Genomic DNA, 24,393 nt, shown 5'->3' on the forward strand with positions numbered 1-24,393 from the left:
TATATTTTTTTTTTATATATAAATGTAATAATAATATTTTTAAAAATAATATAAAAATCTTAAAAATATATTAAACAATATATTTTCTAAAGATTTAAACATTTTAACTTCATTCATTTTAGACATTAAATTTTCATCGTAATAATAAGATTTTTTTAAAAATAAAAGATCTTATTATTTGCTTTAAAAAGTTATTCTTTTTATATAAAAAAAGTCATTATTTTTTATTTTTTATTTTTTATTTTTTAAAAAGCTCCATTTTTCTTCGGTCCGCCTTTTCAGAGTTTATACGGTTTCCAACTTGAGTTGTGGACTTGAGAGAAGGATGGGTCAAACGGAAAGCGTAGCAGCGGCATCGTCTACGAACGATCTACCACAAAGCCGGAATCCGTCTCCAAGTCCAGTCTCCGGTTGTTCTTCTGAATCTCCCTCCATGGAGTCTCTAATTGCAGGTTCGTCGTCTTCTTACTGAGTTCTTCTTGTCTTTTTGTTCAGTTCGTATTCCTAGTGTCTATAAAAATGTATCTGTAGGCTAACGAAGCGATCTTTTTCATGTGAGAACAAATTGTGTTCGAGAAATTTAAATTTTGAGCGCTAAAAGATCTATGGAGTATCATGAATTTTGCTGAGTTGATTTTCTGTTTGTTTTATTGATTTTTTTCTTTCCTTCGTAGCATGTTTTGATTACATTCAGTTCTTGGAACGTTGCCGTGTTTGTATTGGAAGATTAAATAAGGTTTTCTAAATGAAACTGAGGTTTCTGGTAGATTGAGACTAAGCATTGAGTTAAAGAGAGCTTGTTGGAACATGCGGGAGAGTTACAGAATACATGAGCCTGTACTGGCAATCTTCACAAATGAAGAGCCACTTACTATCCAAATATGTGAAATACTAAGCTGACAGCACACAACTTAAAGTGGCCTATAGGCTAGAGGTAGGAGAGTTAATTCAATTTCAACAGGACAGCGATGCTTTAGTTCAGCTCTCTCATTTTGGAAAGAGATATAGGAGGGATGACAAGATAATCTAACGTGGATTCCTTGCTCTTCAGCACTTTAAACGAGTGGTAACTCTCGTCAACCATCAAATAGAGGACTAAGATTTCTGTTTCATGTTTGGTTTCGATAGGAAGTTTGAATTGTTTGAAACGAAGTTTGAATTGTTTGAAACGAAGGATAGCCTCTTTGTTCATTTTTATAAATTAACGTGGGGAAGAGAAGGTTGTAGATGTTCCATGACTTGCAAAACAATTTCAGCAGATTTAATTATACAGCCACCTGTGAAGAAGTCATCAGCTTCCATTTAGTGGTCGGTATTTTATTTTTTTGATTCTGTGAATAAGGAAATTTCATGGGTCTGTCTGTCGGCACTAGTGTATGAGGGGATAAACACAATGGACAACACTCGTTAGATCTTGCTGCTGAAGGTTTCTTCAGGCTTCTAATCTGTAGCTTCTAAGTATTGGAGGGCCAAATTTGTCACAGATGAAAGTTGTATCGATCTAATTTGTGAGAGGTTACTTAAATACGTAGACCAGACTTCTTAGAGGAGTGCATCCAATCGAAACTTTTCCAGTGAAAACTTAACCTGATTGCACCATGCTTCAACTTCATGTGGTTTATCTTATAGTTCTTCATTGATGGGGAATTTTTTTGAGCAAAATGCTAAGCAATTGTTGCAGCCATACTACCATAAAACTGCGGTTTTCTGTAGACTAACAAGTGAGCTCGTGAGTTATTATTCAGGTAAGGGAGAATACTATAGAGTTCATATGAGCTCAAACTGAAAGTGCCTATGAAAAGAAAACTACAAACTACCACACATCGGTTGTGAAAAACTAAGCTGGCATCACAAGAGATGACCGAAAAAATTGAATGATACTGTCATTTAATCTGAAACAGAACGATATTATTTGTCTAGTGTAATTTAACAATTCTTTGTTTTAAGTTTATTAGGTTTAAATAAAGATAAAATGAAATATTATTTGCAATTCTTGTTGTACTCTTTTCGTTTGGTGTTAGATTTGAGAACATGTTTGATAATCAACAACATTGTTGTCATTCGTGCAGAAGCTGCAGCTTATGGCAATGAAGCAAATGAGGTTTGTCCACTCTAAAGATCTAAGTTTTCTTTTGAAGTTGGAATTGCCAACAAAGAAGTTGACCTATGCTTCTTTCAGTCTCTTGAGGCCAAAGCTAACAGAGCGTTAGAGTGCCCCTGCATAGCTGACTTGCGTAAAGGTCCATGTGGGGTCCAATTTTCTGATGCTTTTCTTTGCTTCTTCAAGAGTACTGCAGAGGAAAAGGTAAGGAAAAAGATGGAACCACCCCATCCACTAACTTTGAAGTTACATTTTCAATCGTTATCCCTTAATTGTTGAGTCAATTTGTTCTCTATACGTTTAAAGTTTCATTGTGGTTCATACTTTTGCATTAGAACTTACCAAATGTCTTTGACGGTAGTGAGAGATAATTGGAATTCAAAAAAGCAAATAGTTTGTACATTTAAGTTATTATGTTTTTGGTTGAAAAGTAGAAACAAGGGGCTATAACTAATCTTGTCTAACTCTGCAACTAATGTGCTCCTTAGATTTCTATTACTTTTTCCTTTAAATTTTATTTATTATTTTTATAATTTACTACATTAGGTTTATTTTGCTTTTTTACTAAAGAGGAATGTAACTATGAGATCCCACATCGATTGGGGAGGAGAACGAAACACTTTTTTAAGGGTATGAAAACCTCTCTCTAGCAAACGTGTTTTAAAAACTTTGAGGGGAAGCCTAAAGTGACAATATCTGCTAACGGTGGGCTTGGGCCATTACAAATGGTATAAGAGCCAACACTGGGCGATGTGCCAGTGAGGAGGTTGTTCCCCGAAGGTGGGTAGACACGAGGCAGTGTGCTAGTAAGGACCCTGGGTCTAGAAGGGGGGAGGAGGGATTTGGTGGGGTCCCACATCGATCGGAGAAAGAAACGAGGGCCAGTGAGAATGCTGGACCTTGAAGGGGGGTGAATTGTGAGCTCCCATATCGGTTGGGGAGGAGAACGGAACATTCTTATAGCATGGTGTTCCGTTCTCCTCCCTAACAGACGCGTTTTAAAAACCTTGAGGGGAAGCCCGAAAGGAAAGGGAATTAAGCTTTAATGAAATAGATGGGAAATCTGTATTAGTAAAAGTATAAGAATTAAAGTGAAACAGTCATGGGATTGAAAGTTTGTTTGGTATCTTCAAAGAAAATTGTGGCACATACTAACAGCTAAATTGTGATTGATTTTTTCAAAGGGATCGGACTGCGTGCATCCTTTTGTGGCTTTGCAGAGCTGCATAAAAGCAAACCCTAATGCATTCTCAAAGGATGTATTGGATGAAGAAGAAGAAGAAGAGGAAGAGGAAAGGGAAAAGCAGAAGGCTGAAGAGCCAACACAAGATTACAGAATCATTCCTCCTTCATGGTCTAGAGAACCTCAAGCTCCCAAGTCCAAGCTTTAGCTCAAACCATGAGCTTCCATTTTGTCTGCCCTGGTATGAATGATTATTATGATTATTTTATTGGGGATGAGCCTACATTCTTCAAATAAATATGTTTGAAAATCTGCTAGTTACATTGTAGCAAATATTCCTGATTTTTAAAAGGTAAAGAGTAGACATGAACTTTACCTTAATGAGTTTATGCTATAATAGTGATGATGGGGTAAGAATTTTGGGAGTAATGAAGATAGTTTTTAAGGACAAGTATGGTGATTGAATTACAAAGACTCTCATAGCTAAAGAATTTTAGGATCATGTCTCGACTTCTGTAGAGCAAGTGGGAGAATATTAATCAAATCTTAAACAAATTCCAAAAGTATCTATCCCTAAATGTTGAACATAATTTCTATCCAAGCCAAATCAAATAATTTTACTAATCTCAATAAAGGGGTTGAAGTACGTGATTTAAACATTTTAAAAACATTATATCATAAAGAAGAGGTTAAAAATTCAAACATCTGTCCATTTAATAATTGTGTTCAAAGTGTAATTTGGAGAATATTTATGTGATTGATGTTTGGTTTGGAGCTCTTATTGTTTGCTTTAAATCTGCTATGGGTTCAAAATGTGATTTGAAATTTAATGGTTTGATTAAATTGTAATTTTGGGCTTCTTTTTTCGTGGTTTGATCACTTTAGTGTGATTTAAGTAGTGCCTTCTAGCTTAATTGTAGATTATATATTGAGTTAAAAGTCAGTTGTATTTCGAGCTTAGCGAGGACTAGATTTGATAAAAATAATAATAAGTTGGTCGTCACTCAATTGTGAGTATTTAGGCAAGTCGCTGGAATTCACGTAATTCTAATAATACACTCGCGTCAACCATTTCTCCCATTCTCTTTAGAAACACTCTCCCAATCTTCTCCCTCATTTTATTTTGGTTTTCAAGCATTAAACGGAATTAGTTCTTTATTGAAAAATCGTAAATTGTTGTCACAGATCGTGAGGATTCTTCCCTCTTTTGTGTTCGTTTTCATTGAACTTGAGCTTTGTCTCCTCCTAAATTCTTCTAAAGCTCAACCCCTTGTTGCAACTTCTGCAGGGAAAAAGAGGTCCACGAGCCATAGAGTTGGGTCAACCCGAACCCGACGTGTAGACCGATCCAGTATCCCAGGGCAGCGAGCCCACCGGCCCACAATCTACCAGGCGCGAAGCCCACGCATGTCTCGGCCCAACTTCAGACCCAGTTCCTCACCAACAGGCCCACCACACGAACTCGGTCGACCCAACTACGCGTGCGGTCCAGAAGCACCAAGGCCCACAGACCTAACCCCTCACGTGCATCTTCAGTTCAACAACCATGCGGCCAACGAAGCCCAGCAGGTCCAAGCTGCCCTCGGTGGCCAGGAAGGGCGGCCATGAGGGCAGGCACAGCCACTGCATAGCAAGGTTCAAACATGCAATAATAACACAAACAAATGAAGCTGCTGGTTTAAGAGAGTGGATAATCTGTTGATGATCATCATGCTTTATCTGAGCTAATCTCTTCTTGCTAAACAATGCAGGAGGAGTATGAGGGGGCTTGGAAATGGACATTAATGGCTGCACTAATGTAATTTGATCATCAACTTTTTCCTTTTCTTTTGGTGAACAGTTCATTTGATTATTGTCTTGGCTCCAAACCTGTGCTTGTTTTCCAGCTTTATGAAGCTTCTTTAAAATTGGCAAAACCTCTTAAAATTCAGCTTAAGGAACTTAATTTTTTTTTTAATTTAAAAGAAAGTGATAGGTAACCCAAAACTTCTCATAATTTTGGGTAAAAACCTAACCATTTGAGGTCCGTTTCTATGGGATCAAAACAGAACCTTAAGAAAACAAGATCAATTTTTATTTCTAAAATATCATAGGAAAATTTTGTCAATACGAGTATAGTTCAACTTGTTGAGACATACAATCTTAGACTTCTAGATCAAAAGTTCATCTTTTTATTATGGTTAAGATTGTTATCTTAGAACAACGGTAGATACACAGGTGTTGACATATATCTAAGTGGCATCAGACATGCATGCTGAGAGATCATATTGGATTTGAGGGGTAAATAATATGAGGAAAACTCAAGTTGTTGGTATATCAAGATCTAAGGATTCAGATTTCTCAAGAACATATAAGAACATCAAGTTTATGGTAAAGGAAGCTTAATTTTAGAAATTTAGTATCAAAAAAATAGAGCATGGAATAAAACGCAAACAGCAGTCTGGAATAAAGGGTATCAAAAGTGGATATAATAATATAAAACATTTTTCTCACAATTTTCTTCTGAAATGCTCAATAACTCTGCTTGTTGGTTCCTACTTCAACCCTTCCCTAAATTTTTTGTAGTTATTAACATAGAATTTCTTTACAACATACCCTCTTCTCATGTAAATTAAAGATCAGAATAAAACAGAACTGTGCTTTTCATCAAACTTGATAACTAGATTTAACGAATATGATATACAGACAATGAGGGGCAGAACAATTGTAACCTGAGTGATGTCGTAGCCTTCTTGGAGTTCGATAACGTCGTATACACCAGCAGATCTCAGGCACTGCTATATATTCTGGAAAGATAACTCCAGCTTGTATCCTGCAATAAGAAAAACCGTTGAAAGAAGAGGCTAGTTGAGGGAAAAGAACAACAGTTTTCAGTTATCCCAGGCTTACCTTGAAACAATGCTCGAAAGTTATATCCATCAGCTTGTTCCAACTTACTAACAAAATGTAATATACTTTTGCTTGGTATTGCATATAAGGACGTGATTGATGCACAAAGATTTGAGATTTTCCATGTCAAAAGCTTCGTGTTCAGAGACCTCGGAGGCCAAGTCTAAATTTCAGGCTTTTGAAATAACAAGGCTGGTTAATGGACGTTATATGCATGAAGCAGCCTTGTGATTAAGAAAATCATTGTGAAACCTGCTGTGGTAAGAACTAGTATTTGATCAAGGCTGGGAGGGAAGCATGAAGTTCCACCAAGCACTCAAAGATCCAATTTAGCAGTTGTTCTCTTGGTAGCTCTAAGAGAAGCCCAGCCTGCCAAAGGTGAAAGGCAATGGGGACAGACAAAGAGAAGAAAAACAGTAAGATGCCAATTTGAATTGTATAGGTTAGAAACAGAATGCAGATGTAGTCTTACGCAGCAATAACAGCATTGTTCAAATGTTTTCAGTTTTGTGCGCATAGATTATTTAGTATGGCTGACACAATGTATCACAAAAAAGAAGGTATGGCTGACACAATGATGCTTACTTTACTTCATATGATGTATAGGACAAAGGAAAAAGGACGGAATCCAGGTAGTTTCCAATTAAGGGAAGATACCTTGCAGAAGGATTTAAGCGTTCAACACACTCCCCTGAAAGCAAAGATCTAAACAGAATTCACATTCCATTATGCAGCAAATGTGCTCTCTCATCAAACTGAATCAATAAAAAAAGAACTTTCCTTCCCTACATTCCTATGCTACCCTCAGTTCTTTTTTCTCCATAAGTACATTCATAATCATACCCTGCAGATTTCAATGCCTCCCTTTTGCCTACGGTTGTACTTCGGTCACGTGATATTTTTGGTCTAAGTTATAACTGGGGTGTTTGGTAGGACTTTTGGTTCATTTTGCTTCTGTGTTTAGCCATTTTAGTGATTCAGGCCCTTGTCAACTCTAAGACCGATCATTGTTCTTTTTCTCTTTGATTCTTCCGAAGAAAAAGTTACAAGTAGACTAAAAAGTAACAAGAATTTTCATATTTTTCCATATAGAATTTCCTTTTACTTTTTCCATTTCATATGTTTAAGCATTTCACAGCAGGTGGAGAAAAGGCTAGAGATCAAGACCAAGATCAAGATCAAGAATAATAAACTTTAACAAATCAAGAAATGAACAGCAAGATATTCTATATGCTCACCTTGATCTGATGTTCCTCAAAAGTCAAACAATTTCGATGCACCTCTGATACCATTGATTCAGATATCAACTTGAAAACTTTCTTATTCATTTTAGTTTCCATGCAAACGGTCTTTCCTGAAGCATATATCCGATAAATTCCTAGATCCGCTGCCATTCTCCTCACATAAAGCTTCTTCAGCAGAATCTCCATGGAGTAAGGCTCTTTTCCATGATGACGGCGCAAATTTTCAGTAAATTGCATTAAAGCCCAGATGTCTGTCTCAGCCGCCTTTTCAGCTCCATTAATTATTTTCATGGGATTCTCCAAATAATTAATGTACTCAGAGGGCAAATGAGGATTAATATCTATATCAATCTGTTAGAAAGCAATAAAAATCAGACACAATTTAAAATATAAACTAGAGAATTACATTAATAGTGAATAAGAAAATACAGAAAGAAACTGCAAGAAGTTAGAACTAGAAGAACAAGATACCCAGGTAGTTGGAAAAACTTGAACCTTCCTTCTAGTAAACACAAGCCTAAACAACTCAAATATTACTTTTTATATCTCTCCTCTGTTTATTTTTCAACTCCCTCATGGAGTTTGTATCTTTTGAACGTTAGTCTTGTTTCATTTATTTAATGAAGAGCTCCGTTTCTGGTTTAAAAAAAAAAAGCTTATCAATTATTACTTGTCTTTATCTCTTCTCACTCCCTCAATTGACAACCAACCCCTTCAAGTTTCGACTTCAAATTTACTTACAATCTCTAGTAGACATGTTGTGTTTCACAACGCAGTCAATGTTGAACTGAATTTGAGTAGAAACAAAGCAGTCAAGTTGTTTTTTGCTTGTTAAAGATGTTGTAATTCTCTTCGTCAACAAAAGAAAGCTGACTTAGAACCATGAAAAGTAGTTACTATTTAGACCCTTAAATTCAATAGTCAAACTTCTTTTTCTTTTTTTTCAACAAACACCAGTCGTGAAAGTACCTTTACTGACTGGTATGGGACAGAGACTACCCTGTGTTCGTCAACCTGCAACTCATAGGAAAAGAATCCATCCAGAATTAGAGAAATTAGCAACCAACCCATGCTTCAAAAGTTAGCTAGTTGATCAAATGTAGATTGCATGTGCTCACACATCATTACTGCAGAAGATAAAGGAAACAGAAAGAAGAAACAATGGCAACAAGAAAAATACACAGGAAAATCAACATTTGGTTTTAGAAACGAGGTTAGCACTTCAGCGAATAAAAATTTTAAGCATTATTAGTACTTCGATATTTCATGCCAGAATGGAGTAAATAAAAAATTCAAAAAAGGATGACTACAGAGTCAAAGCTAATGTGATAAGTGATTCATATGAGCACAACTGCTGCCCTCTCAAAATATAAACTAGTAGATGTTGAATCATTACAAACCTTAGACAAGCTGTCAAAAAGCATTTCAAAGAAGAGATCAATGCCCACGTTTCCAACATCACCACTTTGTTGCTCACCGAAGATGGTACCAAAGCCTCTTATGCCCATGTCTCTTTCGGCAAGTTGGAAACCTTGCCCAAGTTCACGGCATTCTTCAAGGGCGGCAAGCCTTTCCTAAATGATAATAAAGAAGAGCAATAAACACTAGAAGAATTCGAAAGTTTCAAGATCATATTGCCCAGGATAGATTATTATGGTGTAGAACATCCACATTGTTTACAATGGCAAAGATGAGATGGAAATGAAACTACAAACCAGTGCTTGATCAGATAGCAGGGCCTTGTCTGGGTAAAACAAGTACGCATGAGCTTCCTTGTCTGCCCGGCCCACCCTTCCACGCAGCTATCAGATGTTAGAGAGAAACGTAAGGGAAAGAGTAAAAGAAGATAGTAGAATAATAATAAAAAATAAAGATAACTATAACGTTCATAAAGATAAAAGGTAGCAAACACAATAATTATATGACCATTTCAATTTTTTGATCCATCGCCAAGGGGCATTAGAAAAAACCCCATAAAAAGCAAGTTTTCCTCTTTGCAACATTCAATAGTATCATCTCTTGATCTCCATTTAAAAATATACATTCCAAACAAAGATTGAAATGTTAATTTTAAAAGAACATAGTTCTCCTCAAAGACGGACAAAAATGAAATAAAAGAGAGAATAGGCAAGACCTGGTATAATTGTGCTAGCCCAAATTGTTGAACATCCTGAACAATGATGGTGTTTGCATTTTGAATATCCAGACCACTTTCGACAATATTCGTACATATTAGAATCTTAATAGCACCAAGTGAAAAATTTTCCATGGTTTCTTCAAGTTGCTTTGAGTATTGCTGCAAATAATGGTTATATAAGTGAAATGAAAGAATAAAATATGCAGCTACAACATTTTCAAAGATTGAACACGAATGTATTCCTGACGGTAACTAGGTTTTGCTTGATAATATTTTTAGTATGATAGCCTTAGACCTTAAATGATGCTTTGAATATCTTAACGAACCAGGAGTCTTTCCCATGAAAAAACAATATCCAGCAATTAAAAAAGAGTGTCCTACAAAATAATTTATTCATCATACTTCTTAATTCCCTAAGCTTGAATGAACTAAAGCAGAGCACGTTTTTTGTAGTTGAAACATATTCTAGCTCACCAGTCAATGTAGTTGCTCTAGAAACAATTGCTAAAGCTCAAGTTGTATTAGATAGCGGCTAATTCAACACTAAGGCCTCACATAATTGACAAAGGGACACAAAATACCTTTCCATGAGCAAGACCTATTTCAATGTCTGGAAAACTCGCCTCAAGAAAATCCTTCACTTCCTCAAGTCCTGTGGTTCAATTATGGCATTACCAAACTGGATATAAAGCTGAATGAATTTCTTATAAATGCATGTAATAGGAAAGAAGTGCATATTGTTGGCGCAATAATAAGAAATGCAACTTAACACAATCAAGAAAACAACTTCAGGAATTACATGATGGTGATTATATCCAGAAAGGAGCAATCAAAAAATATTTGGATATTATCACTTTTCTACTTTTTCCTTTTGGTCTTCTCATGATAGAAATAGTAATTACAATGTTTCCACAGACTGAAGAGGACTTTGCAACTCTTTTAGCCTCCTTTGGGCTTCGCTTTTATTTACCTTTTTTAAAAATTAAATAATTCCTGGGAACCGTGAGTCTCTGAAGGGAGAAAATGATTGAATTCACTTCACTCATGTTCATTTGTTGTGGTTCACTAACATATTGTTTGTATGTATGTATCCCCCTTTTCTTACATTTGCTTTCTAATTAATAGGTCAGATTAAAATTTTAATTAGCTTGCTAAGTAAAGGATCTCGCAAATAACATACATATGATTTACAAAGTAGAGAGAAGAAATTATATTTTCTTACATATTACTACTGGTATAAAAATTCTTTAATTCAAATCTCTATCTTTCCATGTGACACTCAAGCCCTAGATTCAGACCTCTAAACTTGGTGAGAGGTCAAAAGAACCTCTAACCTCAAAATGAAAGTATTTGATGGATCCCTCTAGTGTAATTGGTAGTGTTCATTTGAGCTCAAGTCTCCAACATTAATTAGACTCTCTTTGGATAATTCATGCCAACCGCAGGAGATTTGAACTATTAACCTTCATAATGTAAAAAACCCCACCAGTTCACCAGCAAATTAATTTGCAGTAGAGAATCTAAAGAGAAAAAACTAAGGTTATTTAGAGACCAAATCCCAACAAATAATATACAATGTGCTAGAGGTCCCCTACTTGTAAACCACCCTTAAGCCAAAGTTCCTTGTCTGCTTAAATTATTTCGCTCTGTTGAGTATTGAACTAAATGGCGCACCACACATCAAATGCTTCCAAAGGTTTTTTACAATCGTAATTCCTTTTATCAGTGTCTAGTTGCTGCACGAAGTAGCAAGTCACTAGGTATTAGTAGTATATACTATGAATATAAACCAAAATCTTAGCAATTGAGAAGAGGTTGTGGCACGCATTCTCATAACTTTTTCCTTCTAGGGAAGAAGAGAGGGGACTAACACAGATTGACATGGGGAACAAGGCTAAAGAAGAGAAACTTGCAAGAGACCACGTTAGAAGACTCAAGTGTCCAAACTCTGTTCTCTCTAAAACTCGAGGAAACATAAGTATCATGTAAAATGGATAAAGATGTCAACTCAGCTATCTCCCTATCAGAAAGAACTCATTTGAAATGAAAATTCAGAAATATTTGCGATTGTCCAGATATTGAAGTGACATTATAGGATTTTGGTTTTAGGAGGAATCTAAGGTATGAAAAACAAAATAATTGATTTCTTTGGCTAGGAAGATTCAGAACTTTTCTCCTAATCTAATGCGCAACCATAAACGATAGGCTTTGGAGATGTGTTAGTCTACTTATAAATCCTTGTTCCATGATATCACAACGATCAAAAGCCTTCTTCCCTTCTTTTTCTCTGCAAGGCTAATTGGAAAAGAAATTTTTTTTTTAAGTATTTGAACTTGGATCCAATTAAGATTGCTGACAAAATTAAGAACCCAAATATTGCCTGACAGTCAGGTGCTCCATGTGCAATCAGAGCAAGGGGGAAATGGCAATCACCAATTTGGAGATGCTGCATATATACCTTGGACTAATTTCTGTGCAAATGATGTTTCTTTATAGTGTCATCAATTAAATTCACAGCAGCCATCCTTTCAAAGGAAATGATAAGAGTTATGATCACTTTTTGGGGGGTTGTACGTTGCCATCCTGCTGGAAAACCTTATAAACATTTTTGTAGGTATTCTCCATCCATGATTAAAGCCAGTTAAAAATAATAGAAAAGAGGAAGTACAAAAACGGGGGGAAAGAGAGCCTCCTAGGCAGGCAAAGGAGCAAAAAAGCTCTCTAATTGGCTTGCCTGGATCTTATTTTCCCATTCTCCCTTGTTAGTATCAAGAGAAACTGTTTGTAACCAGAACGTATGCACATATACACATAATTAAAAAGTAGTGTCATGAAGGAATGGATAAATAAAAGCTGTTCTTAAGAGTTGAGCGTACAGTACAATTTAAATCTTAAAAAAAGTGTTAATGCATTACCTTTAATTCGAGGAAAAACATAAAAGACTTGGCCTCCACGTTCCAGCTCATACTTAATAGCCGATTTCACTTTTTCTTTACTGAATGCTGAGAGATGGGTCTTTATTGGAACTCTTTCCGGAGGAGGAGTTGTAATCAAGCTAAAGCACGGAAAGATAGCAGTGATTTAGACCCAAAAGTAGAAAGGGATACCAGAATAATTACAAATCAACAAATCCAAACAGTATCTTCACTCAGGAATTACAGGCGTTGATTCAATTACCTAGCATCGCGAAATCCAGTCAATGCTAAATACAGGGTCCGCGGTATCGGTGTTGCAGAGAGAGTAAGAACATCAATTGAAGTTTTAAAAGAAGCAATTTTCTCCTTCTGTTTGACACCAAACCTCTGGAAAGACAAAAGAAACAGAAGGAAAGTAAGTTACTCTTACACCAGACCAGGATGATTAATAGCAAACTAAAATGAGATACCAAAAAAAAGGAACCTGTTCCTCATCAACAACTAGAAGCCCTAAATTACTATACACAACACGATCTCCAAGGAGTGAGTGAGTCCCAACAACAATGTTCAATTGGCCTTCTTTAATCATTTCTAGATGCTTATCTTTCTCTGATTTTGTCTGCATGTCGTAATGTGTATAGTTAGCTTAGACATTCAACAGTCATACTCTTTTAGAGTGAGTTTGCATAACAGAATAAAAGTAAGATTAAGCGGTTAAATTCATGTCGAGTCAGCTACAAAACAAACTATTTAAGAATATAATTTAAGCCAAGCCTACATGCACCAAACGGATAAAGAAATTCAAAGTACTTTATATTGTTTGTGTCCACATGACTTAGAACTTATTCCTTGCCGTTTTACCAGAACTTATACGCTGGTGTCTTCCCATAATTAAGGTTTATCTAACGGTACCTGAAACCTGCTCAATAGTCCAATCTGAACATCAGGAAAAGAAGAAAATCTCTGTGTGATAACTTCAAAATGCTGTTTGGCAAGGACTATCGTTGGTGCTAGAACCATAGCTTGCTTTCCTGCTGAGACTACATAGAAGATTGCACGCAGTGCAACCTCAGTTTTACCAAAGCCAACATCCCCACAAATTAAACGATCCATTGGAGTTTCCCTCTCTGTCAAATCTTTCTCAACATCTCTGAAAGCCTGCATAAATAACAGATATTTTACAAGAAGAAAAGAGTAGAATATGCATATCCACTGAAACTTCAGAAAACACAAGTAGGGATCTAGGTCTTTAAAGTAATATAGCAATAATCTGAAACCATCTAATGGCTAATATAAGGATGAATTGGTAGACGTATAAATATACAAACGCATATTAACGAAACTTATTATGCTTGCCATTGCAGATACAAATGAACTAGAGCAGCAACAGTATATCATGTTCTAATGAATAGAAGATGATTTAGTATGCACTGGTACAAACAGTAAAACATGAGCAATTGATCCAGACCCATATTTAGACATCTGGAACGACTTTAAGAAGTCAAACTAATGGGAAAGACTAAAATATTGATTTCATCTCTAAACTCTAGGCAAGTTTTTAGTTTCGTCCCTAAAACTGATAAATTGTTTATAGAGAATCCCTAGTCCTTCCTCCCAAAATAAATGGTAAGATGATGTGGTAAATAATATTTGATTGTTGTGTTCAAAGAAAGATAATATTGATGTCGTGATAATGAATTTTGACCCATTACACTGTTTTAAATAAATTCCTACAGTTCCATGTTGTTAAATGTCCAGGTATCCTTATTTATATAAGTCAATCATAATGTACAATGTCATATTACCAATCATTTGTCAAAACAACTCTAAGATTAAGAACCTGCTCAATGGATAAGTTTGATAACATTATTGAAACTATTAAATTTTTTATTCAACTGAAATAAAACTTATAGTTTAAGGACGAAATGTAAATTGAAGTTGATGGGAACGTAAATATACATATGTAACATTTCAATTCAAAACCATACATGAAACTTTGGATTCGTTAGGATCCCTTATGGGAGTTGGATAAATTCCAAGAAGCTCCACCCTCCCTACCCAAGGAATGGAAGGGCAGAAGCCTTTGAGTGAAAGTACCTCTTTTTGGTCCACTGTAGGCGTGTAAGAAAACTGAGCAGCAAATTCCTCCATAGCCGAACACTTCGGGTAGGGAGGCCTTCTCTGTTTCAACCTATGAAGATACAGTTCCATCAAATCAACAACCATCTTCTGAATTGCAATCTTTCCCTTGGTCTTTCTCTTTTCCCATGTGGTAGTGTCATTTAATTTGCTCAATGTACGAGGCCTCTTGTTTTCATTTGGTCTGAAAATGTAATAAAGTATGAAATAAATGAAACGTGGATATGTAAATAGAAACATAACAAAGCAAATAATGAATTTGTTCTTATAACCTCAACTCCAGAAAGACTAGTTACCATAGTTCCAAACAACTGCTCTGAATAATTTTCTTACCCTTTTAAGAGCAATTCATTCACAATATATTCTTGAGTTTAAACTCATTCTTGGAAGTTTTGATTTAGCAGGCTCATTCAAATTATTTATCCTCACGAATCCAACTACTTGTCTGCTATTATGAATTAGCATGTGCCACCAAATGAATGGCAACATTGAACAATTCAATGAATGTAGCGAATAATTCTACGAAAGTTCACCGTAAACAGAATGCATAAGCGGGTAAATGAACGAACAAACGTACAGACTATAGCGATACAGCATTCGAGACGCCTGCTTAACTGAAAGCTTCGCCATCCCATCGGCATACTCAATGAACACATACTCAGTAGGCTCCGTAGAACCCTTCTGAACATCAAATTTAATTCCAACGAACCGGCCAATACCGACCTTCTTATGCACAACATAATCCCCAGAACGAAGCGTATAAGGATCAACTTTATAATCATAACCATCGCTCTCTTTCTTTTTCCTATTCCCCTTCAACTTCTGCAAGCCCCTTTGCTGCTGCTCCTTCACCATCTGAATATACCGGTCCGCCTCCACGGCGTCCATAGCCGTTTTCGAAGACTCCCTCTTTACATGAAACCGCCGAATTCTCTCATTGAGAACCGTAATAGAGTCGCGCTCGAGCTCAATTTGCTCTCTCCGCCTCGCCGATTTAGCCGTACCAGAAACCATAACATCTTCAGCATAGACGACATTAGTTATCGACACAAATCGCTTGGAACAATGCCGTAAATTACAGTTTCGGTTGAAGAGACCCCATAGCTTGGGAAATGAGCCAAGTCTGAAGGCGACTAGCGGTCTGGAAGAAGAAACGTCTGCTGTGGGTAAAAGTAGAGCCATTAAAGGAATAACCTAAGAGACAAATAAAAACGAGAATTGAGGTACTGTTATGCAGGTGGAAAATCGAGTGAAGAAGATAATGGAGATGGAAATTCCACCATTGAAGGACTGGAAGAAAGCTTTGTGAATGGGAGAAATTTACAGAGACGGATAACATGAACGTGGAGGTTTTGGAAGGGTTTTGTACGTGGAAGCAAGCCAACCAAATTTTCTGTAGATATTTATAACCCGGGTCGGGTCGGGTCGGATCATTTAATACATTTTTTATTTCTTTATTTTTTAACAAAATCGTTTAAAGTAAAATTTTAAAATAATTTTGAACAAATATTATTTTTTATGGTCTTTCAATTTCATTAAATTATACGTTAAAGTCTTATATTGCAATTTAGTATACTTTATTAAATTTTTATTATATGAAAAATTATTATATGCTTTTAGTGAATAATAACCATATGTTTAATACAAAATTAATAAATTATATGCTTTGTCAGTTTTAAAAAATTCATTTAATTACCGATTTCACGTATTTATTTTTATTAGCATTTGATTTTTCCTAAATTAATAAAAAAAATAATACTTAAAAAATATCTTTAAATTAAAAAAATAAAAAATATATATTATTTTAACTTCAAAAAAATATTCCAAAAATATTCCCAAAATTTTAAAAGTTTTATTTATAATTTTCAACTTAAATAATAATTAAAAAAAATCTTCAAAAATACATTTAAATTTTGAAAGTAACATTAAAATATAGATAATTTATGACATGTCAATTGACGTCTATATATTAACAATAGAAAAAATTGAACTAATGAAGATATTAATGTTACTTTAAATATTTTACGAGTAATTTTTAAATATTTTTTAATTAAAATATATTAATAAAACGTTTTAAAGTTTTAAGGTTATTTTTGAAAAAGACTAAGTTTAAAAAATATTTTTAAAATAAAATATTGACTATTTTTATTCAAAAATTAAGGTAAGAATATATTTTTTTTTTTTAATTTAAGATTATTTATTAAATTTGTTGAAAGTGTAAAGGTAATAGTAAAAGAAAGGTTAAATAAAGTGCGAATACTTATATATATTAAAATTAAATTGAAAGGATAAAGTCAAACTATCCGCATGCATTACATTACATAATATATATATTATTCTAATTTATAATATGATAATAATTAAACTCAAGACTGAGGGAAATAGAAATTAGCCGCCGGAGACGGAAAATCGCCGGCGCCGGCGTCGGAAACCGCCGGCATTGAGCTGAAGATCGGGCCATGCACGTACTCGCTGCTCGAATCAAATCCGAAACACGATCCGATTTCAGTCGAAGACTGATCGAAATATTCAAATCCCGAGTTCTGCAATTCCATTAAACCCTGATTATAATTGTAATTGTAATTGTAATTCTCTGATTCCGACGAAATTGCGGGAGGAAACGGCGGGAGCTCAGCGCCACCGTCCCCGTCGACGGAGAAGAGGCTTGGTGGCGAGTCTCTGGAAGGGGGGATTTGGTGGAAATGAGGCGGTGGAGTAGGCAGAAGCAGAGGAGCTTGATTGGGAGGGAGGGCAGCGGAGGGAGGCGGCGGCGGAGGGGGGAGAGAATCGGAGTAGAGGAAGTTGGTACGAGCGAGGGAGCCGCGGAGGGAGCGGGCGGCGCAGTCGTAAGCGACTGCGGCCTCCTCGGCGGTGTCGAAGGTTCCGAGCCAGTGACGCTCTTTGGTGGAAGGGTCCCTGATCTCGGCGGCGTATCGGCCCCATGGCCGCCGTCGGACTCCGAGGAAACGGTGGGACGTCGTTTCCGGCGGCGGCTGCTGCTGCTTTCTCTTGGGTTTTGACGGCGATGGACTCATTTTGTGAAGAAGAAAAAGAAGCAGAGAAGCTCTGTTTTAGAATGAACTGAAGTTAGCATGCGTGTGTGCGAGGGTTTATATAAGCGTAAAATGGCAATGCTTTGCTTCTTTTTGTGTGTATTTTCTACCTAACGTTGGTAGGGGTAGAGATGTCCACGGCTCACGACAAATACGGGATAACCGATATAAAGACGGGTTTCAAAGTTCATGGCATATACTAAAAATTGATAGAAAAACGAGCTTCAAAGCTCGGAATAGATACTGATAACTGATATAAAGACGGATTTTAGAATTTATGGCATATTCTAAAAATTGATAGAAAAACGAGTTTCGAAGCTCGGGACAGATACTACTAACTTATATAACTAATATAAAAACGGGTTTCGAAATTTATGGCATATACTAAAAATTGATAGAAAAACAAGTTTTGAAGCTCGGGACAGATACTGAAAGTACACACTATAAGCCTCCGAGACCTCAAATAGCCTCTCCTTAATCGAGACTTGACTTCTTTCTCCGGAGCCCTCGAACATAGTACACATTTTGTACGACACTTTAGTCACTTTTGACTACACCTTCGAGACCCACAATTCTTTGTTCGCCATTCATTTTATTTTCAAATATTAAATTAAGATGGATAATTGATCCCGACCTATATTTAAAAATTATTATATATAATATAATAAAGAAAAACATTTTTAAAATTAATAATCGGATAACATACGTATCTATAAAATTTTTATTTACTTGAATCAAACGCAAACAAGTTAATAAGTATTATTAACGTCATATTTGATTTCCGTCCGAAAGGTTTTTATAGCATTTTGTCGAGTTCGAAACAGTCGATTGCTGCTATCAACTATTTATATCAGCCTACTTCTTGCTCGAAGATTTTGACGGGAGGCTGAAAGCGTTAAAGGCAAAGCTGCAAACACTCTATAAAAAATAAAAAAACTCCATGTCGGGAACTCTCGAGTTAAATTTACACAAAATAATTTTTTAGGTATATACGTAACTTTCATTATCCATTAAATCTTCAGGGGAGGCTAAGATAGAGGTAGGTATAAATATTATGTACGGGAGACCATAAGATACAACATATATACCTAAGTATTTTTTAAAAAAAATACATGTTATCAAAGTTTTAGCATATTATAATGTGACTTATAAGCAATGACAAAGTTTACCTATCATATTATAAAATGAAATAGGTTAATAATAATATAATATAATTAAAGTAGGTGCTTGAGTTAGGTATATTAAAATAAATAATAATAATAATAATTATAATATAAAGTTTAGGGGTAAGCATGCATTCATGTGCTTCAAATTTGACTGATGGACAAAAGCCAAATAAATTCAGCAATCATATGCTCCACGCACCTTCTTCTCTTACTTCGATGCTAATTTTTATTTATTTTTTTCTTTTTTGAATTATTATTAGTTGTTGGGACATTTTAATTATTTAAATTTTGCGAAAAAATAATATAAATTAGTGTTTTTTAGGTGAATTAAAAAAATATATAATTCATATTGTTGGATGAAAGTCTCGTTTACGCGAGTTTATAATCCAAAAATACTATTTGAAAAACAAAGTCACGAGAGTTTATGCTTAAAGTGGACAATATCATATTATTGTGGAGATCCGTGATTCTTAACACGTCTAATATAAAAAAAAAATTAATTAATTTTAAAATAAATATTTTTACACCAAATTTTAATACTAAAAATAATGTTAAAAATTCTTTAGATTTGTTAATTTAATGAAAATTAAATTGGATTAATGCACATAATTAAATAACTCAAATAAAAAATACAGTTTTTTTTTTAACAATAATATTATTTTTGTTGGGAGTAAGTTAAAAGATTAAAAAAGAAAATTTTATAATTATCTCGAATATATTTATTATTTTATTTATTTATTTAAGATTTTGTGTGGACATCTCAATCGGGTTCGAACCCATATGAAATTCTGACTATCTATCAGAGAAAAAAACGAATAGATCGGGTACAGTTTTCTAGAAAAATCTTATAGAATCAGATAATTATTCATCTGCTTCTCACATTTTGTGAATAGTCGGGAGCAGTCTGATTCTATTTCTATTAATTTTGGTTGAAAAAATGGAGAATCTGAGAGGGTCGTTGTTTTTTCAGGGGTTGAATCGAATAAATGTATAATTATTATTTTTTAATTAATTAATTAATTATTATAATTATTATTATTTGGGGTTCTATTTGGATGGGTTGCATGTGAATGAATGAAAAAAGACGTATATAGAGACAAAAGGGTTTCCTTTTTAAGAAAACGATGAGTAGACCTTCATAGCCATTACTCCAATATCATATTTATATTAATTTAACTTCAAATTACCATTACTTTCTTTTGACCATAACAAATCTCCTTTTTATGCTTTGGTCCTTCATCTTTTTTATCTTTTCAATTTAGTCCTCGTCTATTGATATTTTATAGTTTAGTCCTTTCTTTGTTGGTGAATATTGAAAGCTCATGGATAATAAAATTTCATTTAAGAAAAAATAATTTGAATTTTATACTAAATTATTAGAAATTTAGAGGATGGATTAGAAACTTGAAGTAGTCCTCCAATATATTGATAATAAATTAATGCGACATAAAATTAAGAGAATTATCAGAGAATTAAGGGAGAAAAAATGTCATCGAGGGACGATAATTTGAAATTTATTTTGGAAACTAAATAGAAACAAAATTGAAAACTCGAGTAAAAATATAAAAGTATTTTGTAACGCAGAAGTTGTATGGAAGCTATAACTTGAAAATCACACGTAGAAATATAATATTTTAAAATTTAAAGATAAAATGGAATCCATAGCCTGGAAATAAGACGTAAAAATATAATATTTTAAATTTAAAGACAAATGAAATCCATAGCCTGAAAATAAGACGTAAAAATATAATATTTTAAAATCTAAGGACGAAATGGAAACTATAGCCCGAAACATAAAAATATTATATTTTGAAACTTAAATATAAGGAAAATTATAACTTAAAAATCAGACGTAAAAATATAATATTTTGAAAATTAAAACAAAATAAAAGGTAACCTTGTTTTATTATTATTTGGAAATATTTTATTGATCAATGTAAAAAGAAATTTATTGTTATTATGATTATTATTATTATTATTATTATTATTATTATTAAAAGAGATTTAATTGAAGCATATAATAAGAGTAATGTGATTGATGACACTCACTATGGTGCAATTTTTTACAAGGGATTTTCAATAGCTAATTAGTAGCTATAGCTTCCCATGTGTGCTCTATACTTAATTACACACATTTTTATAATATCTCACACAAACAAAATAAAAAGTACTATTTAAAAAAAGAAAAAAAATCACTAAGGTAGTGCCTATCACGATTGAATTTCACCGAACGAACTCATTCCCATATCCATATCCAACGACACATCTTATAGATTAGACATTCTTTTTTAAAATATTTATTTATACATCTTACCTTTTTTAAAACTTTGACTAGTAGAATTATACTGAATATTTATTTAATAATAAGATTTAAACCATAAAACAAAATCCGAGATTCAAATTCTTTATTTATTATTTGAAAATAAGTAGTTAAGTTCCGAGATTCAAATTCTTTCATTATTGTTCCTCATTTTCATCTTTATTTATTCATATATCTTACCTTTTGAAAAATGTACTTATAAGTAGAAATCCTCGATAATCCAGTAACATGCTGAGGAGGCTAATGTTATTCGTGTAGACGAGAGGACATCATAGACTGTACAAAGCGACAACAAAATGAATTGCTTCAAGGCTTGGGAAACAGTAGAGTCCAAATATAGGAGGAAATAGATGCAACAATCAAGTGAAAGAGCAACATTGGTGTCTGCAATGTATGCCACTTTCTAAAAAAAACACAAATTGGCCTGCAATTGATGCTACCATTGGTTTATATCAAGATGCAGCTGGTAAAAGAATACGAGTTCTCATTGGAGATTTTCATGGTTAAAATAAGTCCGTTGAACAAAAAAAATATCAAAACCAATCAAAGCAAATTACAACCTTAAGTTGTCTAATTATATTTATAATAAATAAAAACTAATTTCAATATTTTAACCTCAAGTAATTCACCACATGAACCACATAAAATCATCCATCTGTACCATTACATATATATATATATAACAAAGCCCAGCTTCATCACAGTTCAACTAAAATAAACAATTTAAAAAAACAATAAATATAAAATAAAATAATGATGAGAATTCAGTGTAGAAACTAACAAGGAAGCCTCAAAATTAAATGATATGTTCAAGAAAAAAAGTAAAGAAAAAAAAAGAGATGATCTTACAGCTCGAAGTACCATTTTTCCTACCACAAATGCCAATTGACATTAAGAAAAGATCATTGAAATAAAATATAGTTCTTATAGTATGATACAAATTACATTAAATTAAACTCATGATGCAAAATTAGATGACTAGTGAAAGATTCTCATGCATGAATGCATATCATAAAATCATAGGCATTCACTACAATGAAACAAAAGGAAGAACAGATGAAAGAAATCTAAGCTTTACTAAATGAAACTAACAGTTCGGTACATAAAATTCTTCTTTTAAACAAAACCATAACTCTAAAAAGCCAAATATAATCTATTTAGGAGAGTGAGAGCACAATCAAGTCTGGTACCGTACAAGAAAAATAAATATACCATGATCAAAACAGAGACAGCGTCTTCTTCCATCAAAAAGAAACAAGGAACCTCATCATCTTCATCATTAATCAATCGCCCTTTCTCCTGAAAGAACACCCTTCGGTGAGTCTAGCACGCCCTCCAGTTGGTTGGCACAAGACGGTCTGGCAGTTACCGCATACCACAACAGTTTGAGAGTGGCTAAAGACAGTGGTACTGCAAATCATCAAAGAAAACTACAATCAGATGGGTTCAATACACATCGTCTTCAAGCAGAATCCAGAAAATTTGCAAAGTACAACAAACTAATGAAAAGGAATGGCACTTACATGTTGAAGCATCCCTGGCACTTAACGTCCTTCAAGTCGAAACACAATGAAAGGCAAAGCTTGTCAGAACATCATATAATTCAAGGCAAAAGCAGAAACGTTAACAGGTTGGCATGTGTATGCTTCTAAGAAGCGCCAACCCGAGAAAAAATATTGATGGGCATAGAATTAATGGCATGGAATTGAAATAAAATCAAAGGTATACCATGAAGAAGGAATTGGGCGACTGCACAAGACGCTTGAGCTTGTGTTTCCTCTTCTCAAGCTCAGCGGGAGGATTCAGCAAATCAATATCGTTTTGGAGAACCTATTGACAAAAATAAAAAAAATCTAAGTTGATCAACTCCAACTTTGAGAATCCAAAGCAGTTTTTTGATAATTACACTTGTCTAATACCAACAGCTCGAACATGCATTTATATGACTTTAATAGTCGACTTGCGGGTTTTATATAAAAAATCATGAAAGAGACGTTCAATTAGAAGAAGTTTGTTAAGAACATACGTGATGTGTACACTACAGAAATATGAAACTATTTACAAACACAAGTGCAAGATTTTATTCAACGGACATCAGTTTTACAAAGAGAACTATTCCAAATAACTTGAGGACATCAGATAAAAATAGAACACCCGCAAAATTCAAAAATAAAAGAATTTCATATAAATTCAGTGCATCAGAGTAGCGGAATGAAAAATATTCTATCTCGATAAACGTTTCTTAACGTTCGCCGCCCATATTATGAAACACATCTTTCTATAATCTTAATGAAATTTTCGTTCGCAACACCCAAAGCATTCTAAATACGACAGAATAAATCTGAAAAATAACAAACAAAAAAAAAACGCAACAATTCTAGTGTACAAAGGTTTCATTTGTATCGATTCCTCGTATCCACTTCCTACAACCATGAATCCACAACTCAAAACGGTTAAAGTAAAACTCCGAGGCTTAAACATACCGAAATACATTCAACTTTACGAACAAACAGATCGGAAACGAAAAACAAGATTCTACACTACAATAATCTGAGTAGGAGAGGAATGAGAACTCACCATCTTGGAAAAATCTCGAACGAAAATCGGTGAAAGAAGAAAATCCTGCGAGGTCTATAGAGAGAAGCGCACGACCGCAGCAGAAGGAAGAAGCAATAACCCTAAAACCTCATTTTTATATATAGGGTTACGCAAACAGGCCGTAAAAAATGGGCTTTTTAAATTTCAAAGCAGATTTTGGGCCTTAAGTTGGATAATCCATGANCTTTATATTTGTGAAAAAAAAAAAAAAAAAAAAGACTATTTATCCAAAATAATAATAATAATAATAATAAAAAATCGTCCTACTTATTTTGATTTATATTTTTCTAAAATACATGTTTTTATACATTTATAAATTGATTAATTTAATTCCGAAGACACGTAATATTTATTGGTATAACAAATTTATGATTTTTTAAATAATAATAATTTTTTTGTTGAAGTGATTTTATTATTATAATTTATTGAGCTATTATAACTGTTCAAACCCGTTATTGTCATCAACCTTACGATTTTAAAATATTTTTTATGGAGTATTTTCCATGTCGTTAAAAGGAATGTTAATTCCACTCTCCAATCGATTTGGGATCTCACAATCCACCATCTCGAAGGCTTAGTGTCACAATCGTACCTTTTCAACTGTGTGGTGGCGTGATCTCAACATGCTCACGACCACCCTTAAAGAAA

The 24,393-nt window shown here is 34.1% G+C and overlaps 4 protein-coding genes across 5 annotated transcripts; 1 reads left to right on the forward strand and 3 right to left on the reverse strand.

The window, feature by feature from the left end:
• Positions 1–263: 263 nt before the first annotated feature.
• Positions 264–3,660, forward strand: LOC111487644 (mitochondrial intermembrane space import and assembly protein 40 homolog). Its single transcript, XM_023135123.1, has 4 exons — positions 264–452; positions 2,070–2,101; positions 2,180–2,305; positions 3,286–3,660. The coding sequence occupies exons 1-4, from the start codon at positions 326–328 to the stop codon at positions 3,490–3,492; spliced, it is 492 nt and encodes a 163-aa protein (XP_022990891.1). The 5' UTR covers positions 264–325; the 3' UTR covers positions 3,493–3,660.
• Positions 3,661–5,725: 2,065 nt separating this feature from the next.
• On the reverse strand, positions 5,726–15,968 carry LOC111487597 (ATP-dependent DNA helicase At3g02060, chloroplastic). 2 transcript variants are annotated; one of them, XM_023135046.1, is made up of 15 exons: positions 15,186–15,790; positions 14,567–14,792; positions 13,382–13,627; positions 12,954–13,088; positions 12,732–12,856; positions 12,470–12,609; positions 10,136–10,206; positions 9,552–9,713; positions 9,133–9,219; positions 8,818–8,991; positions 8,387–8,431; positions 7,412–7,768; positions 6,282–6,542; positions 6,174–6,249; positions 5,726–6,096 (listed from the first exon to the last, which is right to left on the reverse strand). In XM_023135046.1, the coding sequence occupies exons 1-13, from the start codon at positions 15,788–15,790 to the stop codon at positions 6,441–6,443; spliced, it is 2,475 nt and encodes an 824-aa protein (XP_022990814.1). In that variant the 3' UTR covers positions 5,726–6,096; positions 6,174–6,249; positions 6,282–6,440. The 2 variants fall into 2 exon arrangements, with proteins under 2 accessions (XP_022990814.1, XP_022990815.1); XM_023135047.1 differs by having other exon boundaries at positions 6,174–6,542; positions 15,186–15,968.
• Positions 15,969–16,921: 953 nt separating this feature from the next.
• On the reverse strand, positions 16,922–17,670 carry LOC111487448 (ethylene-responsive transcription factor LEP-like). Its single transcript, XM_023134852.1, has one exon. It carries the CDS (start codon positions 17,641–17,643, stop codon positions 16,975–16,977), a length of 669 nt encoding a protein of 222 aa, XP_022990620.1. The 5' UTR covers positions 17,644–17,670; the 3' UTR covers positions 16,922–16,974.
• A 4,534-nt stretch (positions 17,671–22,204) lies between these two features.
• Positions 22,205–23,836, reverse strand: LOC111487680 (40S ribosomal protein S27-2). The gene is made up of 4 exons (XM_023135174.1): positions 23,725–23,836; positions 22,876–22,977; positions 22,671–22,699; positions 22,205–22,557 (listed from the first exon to the last, which is right to left on the reverse strand). Exons 1-4 carry the CDS (start codon positions 23,725–23,727, stop codon positions 22,431–22,433), a joined length of 261 nt encoding a protein of 86 aa, XP_022990942.1. The 5' UTR covers positions 23,728–23,836; the 3' UTR covers positions 22,205–22,430.
• Positions 23,837–24,393: the final 557 nt, after the last annotated feature.

Source organism: Cucurbita maxima, unplaced genomic scaffold (assembly GCF_002738345.1).
Source record: "Cucurbita maxima cultivar Rimu unplaced genomic scaffold, Cmax_1.0 Cma_Scf00012, whole genome shotgun sequence".
Classification (NCBI taxonomy): Eukaryota; Viridiplantae; Streptophyta; class Magnoliopsida; order Cucurbitales; family Cucurbitaceae; genus Cucurbita; species Cucurbita maxima.

Bases quoted from the DNA above. Each gene is read 5' to 3' on its own strand.
- LOC111487644 (XM_023135123.1), top strand. From the start codon at position 326: ATGGGTCAAACGGAAAGCGTAGCAGCGGCATCGTCTACGAACGATCTA. The intron at 2,102-2,179 runs GTTTGTCCACTC...TGCTTCTTTCAG, and splicing joins ATGGCAATGAAGCAAATGAG to TCTCTTGAGGCCAAAGCTAA. The intron at 2,306-3,285 runs GTAAGGAAAAAG...ATTTTTTCAAAG, and splicing joins AGAGTACTGCAGAGGAAAAG to GGATCGGACTGCGTGCATCC.
- LOC111487597 (XM_023135047.1), bottom strand. From the start codon at position 15,790: ATGGCTCTACTTTTACCCACAGCAGACGTTTCTTCTTCCAGACCGCTA. The intron at 13,628-14,566 runs GTACTTTCACTC...TTATTTATGCAG, and splicing joins CTACAGTGGACCAAAAAGAG to GCTTTCAGAGATGTTGAGAA. The intron at 12,610-12,731 runs GTAATTGAATCA...TCCGTGCTTTAG, and splicing joins ACTGGATTTCGCGATGCTAG to CTTGATTACAACTCCTCCTC.
- LOC111487448 (XM_023134852.1), bottom strand. From the start codon at position 17,643: ATGAGTCCATCGCCGTCAAAACCCAAGAGAAAGCAGCAGCAGCCGCCG.
- LOC111487680 (XM_023135174.1), bottom strand. The intron at 22,700-22,875 runs GTATACCTTTGA...TTCGACTTGAAG, and splicing joins CGCCCAATTCCTTCTTCATG to GACGTTAAGTGCCAGGGATG. The intron at 22,558-22,670 runs GTAAGTGCCATT...GATGATTTGCAG, and splicing joins TGCCAGGGATGCTTCAACAT to TACCACTGTCTTTAGCCACT.